The sequence below is a fragment of the Bufo bufo genome, chromosome 8 (assembly GCF_905171765.1).
Source record: "Bufo bufo chromosome 8, aBufBuf1.1, whole genome shotgun sequence".
Taxonomy (NCBI): domain Eukaryota; kingdom Metazoa; phylum Chordata; class Amphibia; order Anura; family Bufonidae; genus Bufo; species Bufo bufo.
This window is the reverse complement of record NC_053396.1, coordinates 190685580-190698440: the sequence shown is the minus strand read 5'-3', so window position 1 is coordinate 190698440 and position 12861 is coordinate 190685580. Positions and strand designations below refer to the sequence as shown.

General features: G+C 44.2%; 2 protein-coding genes across 2 annotated transcripts in view; one reads left to right on the top strand and one right to left on the bottom strand.

The window, feature by feature from the left end:
* The window catches only part of LOC120978134 (rho GTPase-activating protein 11A-like), a 43963-nt gene extending 41830 nt beyond the window's left edge, over positions 1-2133 (bottom strand). The window contains exon 1 of the mRNA XM_040406362.1: positions 2060-2133. The gene's annotated coding sequence lies outside the window, so the exon portion shown is untranslated. The remainder of the gene's footprint in view (positions 1-2059) is intronic.
* The window catches only part of RASGRP4 (RAS guanyl releasing protein 4), a 51057-nt gene continuing 40035 nt past the window's right edge, over positions 1840-12861 (top strand). Inside the window, exons 1-5 of the mRNA XM_040404892.1 lie at positions 1840-1980; positions 5737-5948; positions 8706-8811; positions 8914-8967; positions 11449-11583. Coding sequence (XP_040260826.1) covers positions 1958-1980; positions 5737-5948; positions 8706-8811; positions 8914-8967; positions 11449-11583 — 530 coding nt within the window. The 5' untranslated portion in view covers positions 1840-1957. The remainder of the gene's footprint in view (positions 1981-5736; positions 5949-8705; positions 8812-8913; positions 8968-11448; positions 11584-12861) is intronic.

Here is a 12861-nt window from a genome sequence, read left to right as displayed (position 1 = left end):
AGGCCTCTAACTGTTCAATCGTCTTGGGCCTTCTTTGTTGCACCTTCCTCTTTATGATGCGCCAAATGTTCTCTATAGGTGAAAGATCTGGACTGCAGACTGGCCATTTCAGTACTCGGATCCTTCTCCTACGCAGCCATGATGTTGTGATTGATGCAGAATGTGGTCTGGCATTATCTTGTTGAAAAATGCAGGGTCTTCCCTGAAAGAGATGACGTCTGGATGAGAGCATATGTTGTTCTAGAACCTGAATATATTTTTCTGCATTGATGGTGCCTTTCCAGACATGCAAGCTGCCCATGCCACACGCACTCATGCAACCCCATACCATCAGAGATGCAGGCTTCTGAACTGAGCGTTGATAACAACTTGGGTTGTCCTTGTCCTCTTTGGTCCGGATGACATGGCGTCCCAGATTTCCAAAAAGAACTTCGAATCATGACTCGTCTGACCACAGAACAGTCTTCCATTTTGCCACACTCCATTTTAAATGATCCCAGGCCCAGTGAAAACGCCTGAGCTTGTGGATCTTGCTTAGAAATGGCTTCTTCTTTGCACTGTAGAGTTTCAGCTGGCAACGGCGGATGGCACGGTGGATTGTGTTCACTGACAATGGTTTCTGGAAGTATTCCTGAGCCCATTCTGTGATTTCCTTTACAGTAGCATTCCTGTTTGTGGTGCAGTGTCGTTTAAGGGCCCGGAGATCACGGGCATCTAGTATGGTTTTACGGCCTTGACCCTTACGCACAGAGATTGTTCCAGATTCTCTGAATCTTCGGATGATGTTATGCACAGTTGAGGATGATAGATGCAAAGTCTTTGCAATTTTTCGCTGGGTAACACCTTTCTGATATTGCTCCACTATCTTTCTGTGCAACATTGTGGGAATTGGTGATCCTCTACCCATCTTGGCTTCTGAGAGACACTGCCACTCTGAGAAGCTCTTTTTATACCCAATCATGTTGCCAATTGACCTAATTAGTGTTAATTGGTCTTCCAGCTCTTCGTTATGCTCAAATTTACTTTTTCCAGCCTCTTATTGCTACTTGTCCCAACTTTTTTGGGATTTGTTGACACCGTGAAAATTGGAATCAACGTATTTTTCCTTTAAAATAAAACATTTACTCGGATTAAACGTTTGATCTACATTCTATTACAAATAAAATATAGACATTTGCCATCTCCACATCATTGGATTCAGTTTTTATTCACAATTTGTTTAGTGTCCCAACTTTTTTGGAATCCGGTTTGTATACCAATACCAAAGGTATGTATTAAACCATGTCTAAGTGCACATCAGCACCATTGCCTTACTTTTATGGGCCAAATATTGGTCACAGATTCCCTTTAAGGGGTTAAACTTACGGCTTGGCTTCAAACCACTAGTGTAAGAATACCCTACAATTCGCACCATGGACTGCAGTGCCAATCCTCCAACTATATCACTACAGAGAGTTATTGGGTGCTGCTTTGCGTAAGTTAAAATCGAAAGAAGACGAATCAAAAGTAGAAGAGAGAGAACGGGATGCCTATGCACAAATCATACTGGGACCACATATGAAGACCATGAAAACAATGGACTGGAACCATGACGTGCCTAACCAATGATGATGAAAGTACAACAGCTGGAGAAGCTTGTCTAGATCTTGTCTAGATCTGCAGAAGAATGAGCTGTCATGGAAAGGGTTAAACCCTTTAGTGAGATGTGTTGTTTCGTAAAGCCTATGGTTCATCTTGGTATGAAAGCTCGTTGAATCCTCGCCTCGCTAGCATTGACACAGTTACACAGTTCCTCTTTGTCACACTGCCTTACTGAAAAGACACTCCCCTGTCATACATTGTCCCATACCTTCTGTGTAATGACACGGGGGGTCTGAAGCCCAGGAACTCTAAGCAAACGCGCTTAGCAGACCCCAAGGAGTGGCCCCATCGTTCTTCCTTGCAACCTCCCTGCAACATGAATCGCAAGGACAGCAAAAGGTGAGGCTCAGCTTCTATTGGTGGTGAGACACCAGGAGTTGTGAGCTCTGGCTCCTGGTTCCTCAAGGAGATCACGCACCTTGGTAACTGAGATATTTTGGCTTCTTGTTTAGTTGTACATATTTGTAGGTTTGGATGTATAGTGAGAAGTCCACCAGCCCCGACTGACTATGAGACATCAGTTCCTGATTTAGTCTGATTTCTGCTTTTTTACGGTGCACAGTATATTGTGCTAGGTGACGGATTCTGTAAGAGAAGGGTGGGATGCCATAGCTATTGTTAGAACCAGCCAGTAGCTGGGAGTGGGAATTATGGAAGAAGAAAGTTAGGAATGGTGCGAAAGTGTGGGCAAAAGTTAAGGATTGTCCGTTGTAGCAGAACAGCGAAAATAACTGAAGCACTGGTTCTGTCAAATGACGTAAACAAACGGCGCCTGATGAACCCCATTGACTAAAAATGCCACAATATACTGCACAATTTTTTTAACATAATCTGCAACAAAGCCCACTAACGGAGCCTCCGATGCAGATGTGAACATAGCCTAAGATACCGTTGGCCCAGAGAAGAAAAACATGAGGGCTCAACCTACAAATGTCAGGTTCTGATAGGACTGTCTATTGCTGGATCTCCTGGAGCCTGCTGTGATAGAGTCTAGTAGTAAAAGATCTACTCTGCTTTCAGGTTATGATGAGATTGTCTACTGCTAGACCTCCTGAGACCAGTTGTATGGAGCTAGTCCTGTTACTATGTCAGGACCTGAATCCGTTAAGGCAATACTTTGGTGGTCCTGTCTGACGTATTTCAGTTGTAGCAGCTTTGTCCAATGTGTGTCATTGACGGGCCTTTTTTGTTTTTTTGCCATATTGATAAGATGTACCATTAATGTATAATCTGTTTTGTTACAACCATTGATCTGACTGATCCTGAGAATGTGGGTCCCGTTGATAGAGGATAGGTAGTCATGAATATGTTGCATTGTCAAGTATACCCCATGGAAGATGACCATAGGTCCTGGGCTGTTCCCCACACTTGGCTTGCCATCCTTTGCCACATCTTTACCTTTCTTAGCTAACATTGACAACTGGCTGTTACCATTCCGCTTGTCAAAAGAGCCATGTCTCTACATACTAACAGTGGCCAATCATTGCTGAAAGTATCAAAATGTGTAGGGTGTCATCGTCTTGACAAGGGTAATAGAACATCCAGTTGTCTGTTAAACCCAGAAGGCACAGGGTTTTTGTGAAAACAAGGATTTACTATAACCGACATGGCAAGATAGGTGTCAGCTCTTCTATAAGTCCAGTGACTCGCAAGTAACGTCTCCTCTGATTGTAAACGTTTGATTTTCTCATATTCTTCATCTGACCCAGACCACCATGACAACTGGCGAGACATATTTGGCTCCTCACTTCTGCAACCATCCTCTATAGCAACACCAATATATTCAGACCAAACCCGATTAACAAATACAGACTGAAATCCCACTATTTACTCTCCTATTCTCCAGATGCCCCTAAACAAATACAGACCCCCCATGACAGACCTCCAACTAGTCTCTCAAACTAAATAGACTAAATACAGACCACGAAATAGATCCCCTAAATAAATGCAGGCCCCCCCAGGCAGACCCCCTAGATAAATACAGGCCTCAGACCAGACCTTCTTAAATACAGACCCAGACGCCTAAATAAATTCAGACCCAAGACCATACAACCTAAATGCATATCCACATTCCACCTAAACTATTACACACACCCCAGACCTATTCTGATTATTGGATCCTTGCAGGGCCTACAGTGTATGGGTTCTCAGGAAGATAAGGTCCCATAAGGAGGTATAATGCAGAGACAGATGGTGGAAAAAAGTAGTGCTGCATTTTCAGGGGCTGTGGGACATTTTAAAAGGGGTTATATGTGGTCTCCTGTTTTTGTTAGGGTTTAGAGTAAGGGTTTTTCGGGTAGTGAACATGGGTTCAGAGGATCATTTGAGAATGGGGCTGAATTCTTCTTGGAGCCCATACATTTTAGGTACAACCATCCTTGCAGCGTTGTCATTTGGCTTCAGGACCTGCACACATATGGACACGTGACCATATGTCCAAAGGTTAGTTTCTACATTTACGGGTCTTGCACACATTTGTATATTCAGGGACTACTGCACATCATAGTGTTGTTGCAGGCGTTTCAGCATTCATGACAAAAACCACAAAATGACCGCAATTTCCAACAAATCCTTGGGCACTTTGGGTGATTAGTCCCCCCCCCCTCCCCCCAAGGAGCATCAGACTGCTGCCCAAAATGAGCACCTCTCTTCTATACGTGCAGAGGATGAGACCTTCTAATTATGGACATCCATGGTGGTACACTGTTATCTATAACGTACCTTATTGGCATGCCTGAAATTTTTGTAGATGGAAATCCCATGTTAAAGAGAGATTCTTCTGTCCAGATCATGTTATGAACATACATGTACTATAGCTTGCTGTTTAAGAATATATATACATCTTTACCTCTAAGCAATTGCCAGGGGTGCCATAGAGCGGGTGCATAGATTACAGTTCCACCTGGACTCTGGTGCCTGAGGCCCTTTGCCACAAATTGTAGACTGCGACCCAGATTTTGCCTTGAGGCCCAGAGGCTGCATGTTACGACTTTAGCAAATGTACCGACTAACCTATGGTAGCCAAATCTTCTCATTAGTAGTAGGGCAAGATGGTTGGAAAATCAAGGTAAATTTGTCCCAAATTTTTGTAATTTTAAATATATCTGAATCCAGATGAACCTTTTCTTTCAGTTGATGTATGATCAATGGTGAGTGCTTAAAGGGGTTCTCCACTTTAGGCAATCCTTGTTAGAAGGGTCCTTTTACAATTAGCTGATCACAAAGTGTCCTCCTGCTGGGACCTCCAGCGATCGGCTCTAATCTTTGGGGAAGCCTGGCAGTAAATGTTCAATTTCTTTGCAGTGCCCCCACAGGGAAAATTAAGCATTACAAAGTGTCCATTCAATCAGTGGGTTGTGTGTGTAATGTGGGACAGGTCAGGTCCTCCAGATCGAGGGATGTTCTTCATAATTGCTCTCCACTCAGAACAAGAGATAAGAATCTTCAAAAGAGTACCCTCTAAACTGGGCAAATCCTTCAAATAGCAGTTCCCTACTGAAATATTTTTATTAGAGGTGCAGGGGAGCAATCCAGGTTGTCACGGGCTGGCATCAGGACACGATGTAAACCTATTGTGTCACTTTAGCTTTAGTTTATACCTTGGTTGGAGTCTATGGGAATGTGCAGTTTTTAACTTATAGCGCTTCTCACAGGGGTAGACATTGCATCAGTAATTCTCAGGTTGCATCTGGGAAGATGGCAACAGCTGATAGTTTGGAGATTGTACATCGAGGGGTGAAATGCAGAAATTTGGCATAATTTAATCAAAATTGGTCAGGCTAGGCCAGACAGGAGTCAATAAGTGAAGTCAATCCGATTTTTAGCAAATGAAAATCCCACCTTTACACTTGACAGACATCTAGGAACCTTGTCGATCAGGTTATTGGTCACCAGAGAAGAAGGGGTGGCCAGAGAAGAAGTTGTGATAGGGGCAGAGATCAGAGAGTGATGTTGGCCACATCCGCCACACAAATCCAAAAGAGGGCTACCTGGAGAAATTCAGACTTGTTTCACATGTAGACTTAAAGGCCAGTTCATCCAAGTTCTTGACAATTACAAAAATTAAGGTTATGTTTTTGTTTTGTTTTTTCCCAGAAAATCTCGCCTGGAGTCTACAAGTCAAACTATTAACAGTAATGGAGTCATCCTCCCTGCTAAGGGTCGGCCTAGTCATAGTCGGAGGAGGAGAAGGATGACTTGTCCAAGCCCTGCCGAGATTAACAAGGCTCTTGGATATGTCACACTGGAGCAACTGGGAAAGAGCTGCAGCCTGGAAGAACTGCTAGAGAAATGCATACAGTCATTTGGTAAATAGCTTCAAACTCACCTCACCAGGGATGGTCTAACTTTGAGAAGCCAGGTCAGGTCACCTGAAAGATTTACAGGCAGCACATCTTCCACCTTAGGGGTATTCCCATCTCAGACTGTGATGACATATTGCTAGGATATGCCATCAATGTCAGAGAGGTGTGGGTCCTAGTTCTGGGACCTGCTCCTATCTTGAGAACGGGACCCCTGAAGTGAAGGAGAGTGCTCCACGCAAGCGCAGCCACCCTCTGTTTACTGTTATGGGAGTTCCAAAAATAGCCAAGTGCGGTAAATGGAGAGGTGGGCGTGCATGCCTGGTGTGCTCCCCATTCACCGCATTGAGACTTCTGAAAAACAGGTTTTGGGGGGGACCCGTTCTGGAGATAGGAGCCGGTCACAGAGGTGGGAGCTCCACCTATCTTACAATATGCCATCAATGTCTGAGATGGGCCAACCCCTGAGTCTGTTCAACTGAATTTCCCAAGAATATATAAATGAGTCCATGAACCTTTATAGAATATAGCAAACTAGGCAGTATCTTAGCAGTAAACTAAGAGCACCCAGTAATATTTAGCAGAATATGGTGGTATTATGTTGGCTCTTTAAAGGATAACTGTCATATTTTCATTTAAAAAAATCTATTTTAGCATATGTTACTGCTGCAGCAGCATTATGCATAAAGCAATCTTTAGTTTCTTCACTTACCACTGTTTTCCTTGAGTTTCCCCCTTAGTTACGGCTGTTTTGAATCCTACATTATGAGGATCTTCTCAAGATGGCTCCCCTGCCAGTTCTCTGAGGCCAAAACAGCATTCCCTCAGGTCACATACAACCTTGCTGTAGCCAGCAGCTCCCTGCCAGCCAATCAGATTGGATTACTGAGAGACATGCCTCCTCACTCTAAAGCCTAATGCAGGTGTTCCTTTAAATTATGGTACCTGTTAAAATCTGGTACCCTCGTCACTTCCGCTATGTATCTCGTCACTTTCGCTATGAAGTACAGCTTGAAAAGGAGGTGTGATCGTTGAAGTTGGCACCAGATTGGCTGAAAAGAAGGCGTGTTGGCGCCTGCGGACAACCAACCTGGGTACCGTAATTTTACTTTCAGCGCCTGTGAATGCGCGCGGAGGGAGGGTGGAAACCATCGATTTACGGGCCACTGTACATGCGCGAACCAGATTGCATTTTTAACGCTTACATCCAGTGCCTGTGAACGAGCACTGGCCGGTAAATCGACAGTACCCTCCCTCCCTCCGCGCGTTCACAGGCGCTGGATGTAAGCGTTCAAAATGCAATCTGGTTCGCGTATGCGCGGTGGCCCGTAAATCGACAGTACCCACCCTCCCTCCGCGCGCTATCACAGCCGCTGAAAGTAAAATTACGGTACCCAGGTTGGTTGTTCCTCCCCTCCCTGCGTCACTCCCTCCCTCTGCGCGTTCACAGGCGCTGAATGTAAAATTATGGTACCCAGGTTGGTTGTGCCCTTCTTTTCAGCCAATCTGGTGCCGACTTGAACGATCACACCTCCTTTTCAAGCGGTACGTCATAGCGGAAAGTTGTCCATAGCAGATGCAATCTAATGTCTATGGTAGGCCACAAACTGTCTGGATCCCCCAATAAATGTCTCACATGGCCAGCTGAAAAGGACTATATCCCTGATATTATTTTTACTAATTAAAACTAGATACTAATAAATATATTTTTTTATCCGTTTTTTCTGTACATGATTATAGCGAGACCTGAGTTGCTGTTAAGAGCATTTGAAGATTTGATTTACAGCTGCTGCAGTGTGGCGATGAGTCATTGGCTTCTATGGGATAGTGTTGCCGGCCTGCTGTGTGACCTGTTACGAGGTCATTGTACAGGAAGGGGGAGTGTGAACATCACCTATTGTAAACATAGTGATTTTTTGGTATCTATAAGTATAGATGTTACCCGTGATTGTAATCCTTCCTGTGATGATAATGAGATGACTGTTGAAAAGTGAGGTCAACTGAACAGGAACTATCAGTGTTCAGTGTTAAAACTTCAGGATTTTCGTTTTTTTTTTTCTTCTGTATGGATAAAAAAGGAAAACAAAAAAATTCCCTTCAAAGAGGACCTATCAGTAGGCTCAACCATATTAAAGCAGGCCTACTGCCTGGTAGGGTTAATCCTGGTGATTAAAGCAATACTTTTATCGTCAAAAACCGTTACACCGTTAGTAAGTTTTAATCAATATGCTAATTAGGGCTTCGGTGCTCCAAGGAGCAGGCCCTCAGCTTCTTACCTTTCCTACACTAGCCATACCCTCTTCCTATGACTGACAGAGCCAGGCATCATCCTTGTCCTCTTGCCTGGCCCTGTAATCCTGTGGCGCATGCGCAGCAATCATCTCTGGAACGGGGAAACCCGAAGGATCTACAGCACATGTACAGAGGACAATGATGATGCTCGGCCCTGTTAAGTCAGGGAATGGGTGCATGGCAAATGTAGGAAAGTGGAGGAGCTGAGATACACTAAGGGGCGACCAGGGCTTGTTCCCCAGTGCGTTGAATCTCTAATTAGCATATTGATTATACAAACCTAACGGATTTTGGAGATAAATGTATTGTTTTAATCAGCAAGATCAACCCTACTAGGTAGTAGGCCTGGTTTCCTAAGGTTGATCCTGCTGACAAGTCCTCTGTAAGGCCCAATGTATACTATGAGGCAGAATGGACAATGGTGATTGTGTTGTCGTCATGAATGTTCCTTGTTTAACTTGGTTTGACAAGATATGGACGGAAAGATCTGGAGGAACGAAGACACCATTCATATGATCCTCGTCATGCATAGCTGGGTGGTGCCATCTGCCGAATTTGCACGGAAGCTTCTTCAACTATATCCTTACCTGTTTTTTTTTATATGGTGCAAGATGTTTAGGGCTTTGTTGTCACTCTCGATATCTCAGTGCGTTTGTTTGGGTCCTTAACCACCAACTACTTACAGGGAAGCTGCTCAAAACCACCGAAGAATGCAGATCTGCCATTTCCTCAGGTAAATCTTATTTGTCTTCTCTGCCTGTCTTGTCCCAGAACTTACCTCTTCAGATTGCATCTCTATGCCATGGTAGGCACCTCCTTCTCCAAGACCGTTCTGCCCATCCATATGTGTACTGTCTTGGTTATACATTCTTATAAACTCTAGTGAAGGGATGACCAACCTGCGGCTCTCCAGCTGTTGTAAAACTACAACTCCCACCATGCCCTGCTGTAGGATGATAGCTGTAGGCAGTCTGGGCATGCTGGGAGTTGTAGTTTTGCAACAGCTGGAGAGCCTCAGGTTGGCCATCCCTGCTCTAGTATAACAAAGTCTCAAATGTTCAAAGGGGTTGTCAGATCTTAAAGAGGTTATGCCACAAGTGATGTAAAAATGAAAATCAGACATCATATAGTACACGACAATCTCTTTCTAACAAAGCTAGAACCAGCCCTGGACCTCACATGGATCCAGAGATCTTCACATTCATTGCTCCAGTTGCTCTGCTAGATTTATTTCAGGATGGCAGCTCGGGGAGTGTGTCCACATTTCCTTTCTGCTGCAGCACCTGCCCTGTAGCTGCCACAGCTTCTAACAGAAGATAAGGCTGGTGACAACTGAGCATGTGCGACCACCTTAGTGAGGAGGACAAGGAATAAGGAAAAGAACAAACAGCAGGTGGCGCTATACAGATATATTTTATTGAATAGCTCAGTTGTTTTACTACATTTTTAATTACCTGCAAAGAGAAAAGTAATCAGATCCAGGTGCTGGTTTTAAAAATATAGAATATTTTTCGTGGCACAACCCCTTTAACAATCCTTTTTTTTATTAGACCGGTGCTCCAAAAATAAGCTGATTACAGACTGTCCCTGCAATTGGGATGTAAGTCTAAAATTCTCCTGCAGCACCACCACCACCAGGGAATTGAAGCATTACATGGTGCTCGTTGAAATCAATAGACCATCCATGCTCTTTTAGCTGACCTGGTTAGTTAAGGAAGGTCTTTAATGAGGACCCCCCGTTAATAAAAGGGGTTGTCCAGGTTCAGGTCTGAACCCAGATATCAGCTGTTCTTTAGTCTTTTACTCTATATGAGTGGAGCACCGGAGCATTTCCTTGCTCCGATGCTCCCCCTTGCCTTGCGCTGCACAAGGTCTGTTTGTTTACCGCCGGTAACGTACAGGCCTTCACATCACTATGCTAGGCGGTGGCTTCCATCTAGCAGTGAGCCCGGTGACGTCACCAGCACAGATGGGCGGTCTATAGCGCTGCCCTAGGCTGATTTGGAGGCGGGGTACCATTCATATAGAGTAAAAGAATAAAGAACAGCTGATATCCGCGTTCAGCCCTGAACTCGGTCAACCCCTTTAACACACAATGCACTAACAGGGTATTTGAAAATGGGTTTCCTGAACTAGACAATGCCTGTAAGATGCAACTGCTGCAAGAAGTGAAGCTTAGCTGCAATGACCTAATATCTTGTGATGATAATGAAATGACTGCTGAAAAGTAATGTCTATTGAACAGGAAGTGGCAATGTGAAAACTACAGTATTTTAGGTTGCATTGGTGACAGGTTTGATCTGTGGGTGGTCCGGATGCTGGTCAGGGTGGATGTAAGTGCTCAGTGGAGTGCCTTGTCCCCTCGTTTCTGTTAGACTCTACTTAGAGATTGGAGCAAGCAGTGTATGGATTCATAGAAAATCTATGTACATTGCTTGTTAGGAGACCCGTGCCAAATGGTAATAAAGGGACACAGAGTTCAGCTGGGGTCTCACCTGGACCTCCACTGATCAAGGCTGCTGACTTGTCACTATGACAGGTCAGAAGTTTCTGAAAATGAAGAGGGACGTCCAGAGTTAGAAAATGTGGCCGATTTCTTCCAAAAACAAGACCACACCCGTCCACAGGTTGTGTCTGGTGTATTGCTGATAAACCCCTTTTTCAGTGGAGCTGAGCTGCATACCGGACAAAACCTGGGGACAGATGTGGCCCTGTTTCTAGAAGAAAGAGGCCATGTTTTTCTAAGGCTAGTTTCACAGTAGAGTCTTAGAGTTCCTGTAGGCTGTTCCGGCAAGAAACAGCCCTGAGCTCTCTGGATCTGGCATTGCGGAAGCTGCCTTATTAACTATAATAGAGACCAATGGAGATCTGGCTGCAACATGGCAAATATGCCGAGAATCGGTAGGACTGCACAGTTGTATTTGTCCAGACGATTCTCACCATATTTGCCGGGTTGCAGCCGGATTTCCACCAGTCTCCATTATAGTTAATAGAGCCGGCGGGTAATTAGGGAGCTTCCGGCAATGTCAGATCCAGAGAGCCCCGGCTGTTCTCTGCCGGGACAGCCTGCAGGAGCTCTCAAACTCTACTATGAACCTAGCCTAATCCTGAACAACACCTTTAATAACTAGAATTTATTTTAAATATGGCTTTGTTCGGTAACCCTCTGTTATGGTGGATAGACCTATTAATCTCAGTCTTCCTTTACCTCCAGGTTCTGGGTGAATCAATATCCAGAGGTGTTTCGTCTGAACACTGAACTAGAAGAACTAATGGGTGATTTTTGGGAAGTGGTAAAGAACAAAAGAAGGTCAAGTGATCAGCAACAAAGTATCGACAGCTCATGCTTGTAAGAACCTATTTTAACATTCATGAAAAGCATAGGTGTATTTTGCTGTTCCTGGGCCCCCGTGTAGCAGGGCCACACACCTGCTATGTGCCATTTATCATATCGGTACGAATGCAACCTTTGCACAACCTAGAACTGTACCCGGATGACAAATAACCTTGACATTCATGATCCACTGCTTTCACTTCAGTGATATGTATGTTTACTTGGATATTTTATCATTCTGGATATCTCCTACTTTTGCACAATGGTTCTCGGTTTTTAGGAACAATGTAACATTAGACAAAGGGAACCTTTATAAACATACTGTAGTTTAACACCTTTATGTTAATTAAATCTTAACAGGTACAAACTTCTGTGCTTAAAGGCATGTACACTTTCAGGGCAATTTTTTTATGTTCGCATTTTACTCATTTTGAGCTACAAATTTTTTTTTTCAATTGGTCTTTATTAAAATGTTTAGACATTTTTAAGATACAGGGGTTAAAAATCCTACTTTCACACTAGCGTTCGGGTGTCCGCTCGTGCGCTCCGTTTGAAGGGGCTCACGAGCGGCCCCGAACGCATCCGTCTGGCCCCAATGCATTCTCAGTGGAGGCGGATCCGCTCAGAATGCATCCGCCTGCCAGCGTTCAGCCTCCGCTCAGTGAGCGGACACCTGAGCGCTGCTTGCAGCGTTCGGGTGTCCGCCTGGCCGTGCGGAGGCGAGCGGATCCGTCCACACTTACAATGTAAGTCAATGGGGACGGATCTGCTTGAAGATGACACCATATGGCTCAATCTTCAAGCGGATCCGTTCCCCATTGACTTTCAATGTAAAGTCTGAACGGATCCGCTCAGGCTACTTTCTGACTTAGAAAATTTTCTAAGTAATAATGCAGACGGATCCGTTCTGAACGGATGCGAACGTCTGCATTATCGGAGCGGATCCGTCTGATGAAACATCAGACGGATCCGCTCCTAACGCTAGTGTGAAAGTAGCCTAAGCCATATTCTTATCAGTTTGATAAGAGTTTACAATAATGAGTGCTTATGAGGTCAGGAAATCAGAGATAAACTTTCACATGAGCCCTCAGCTGACTGGGAATTGATACTCTGCAAACCCTTGTTAAAAATGTTTGGGTATTTATTTAATAAAGACCAACTTAAAAAATGATTTTTACACCAAAATATGTCAAATGCAATCATAAACAATTTCCTGAAGGTGTCCATAGAATAGCCTTTAATAATCTGTTACATATCTTTATAGTGGTCAGGTCTCCAAATCCCCTGCAAAGA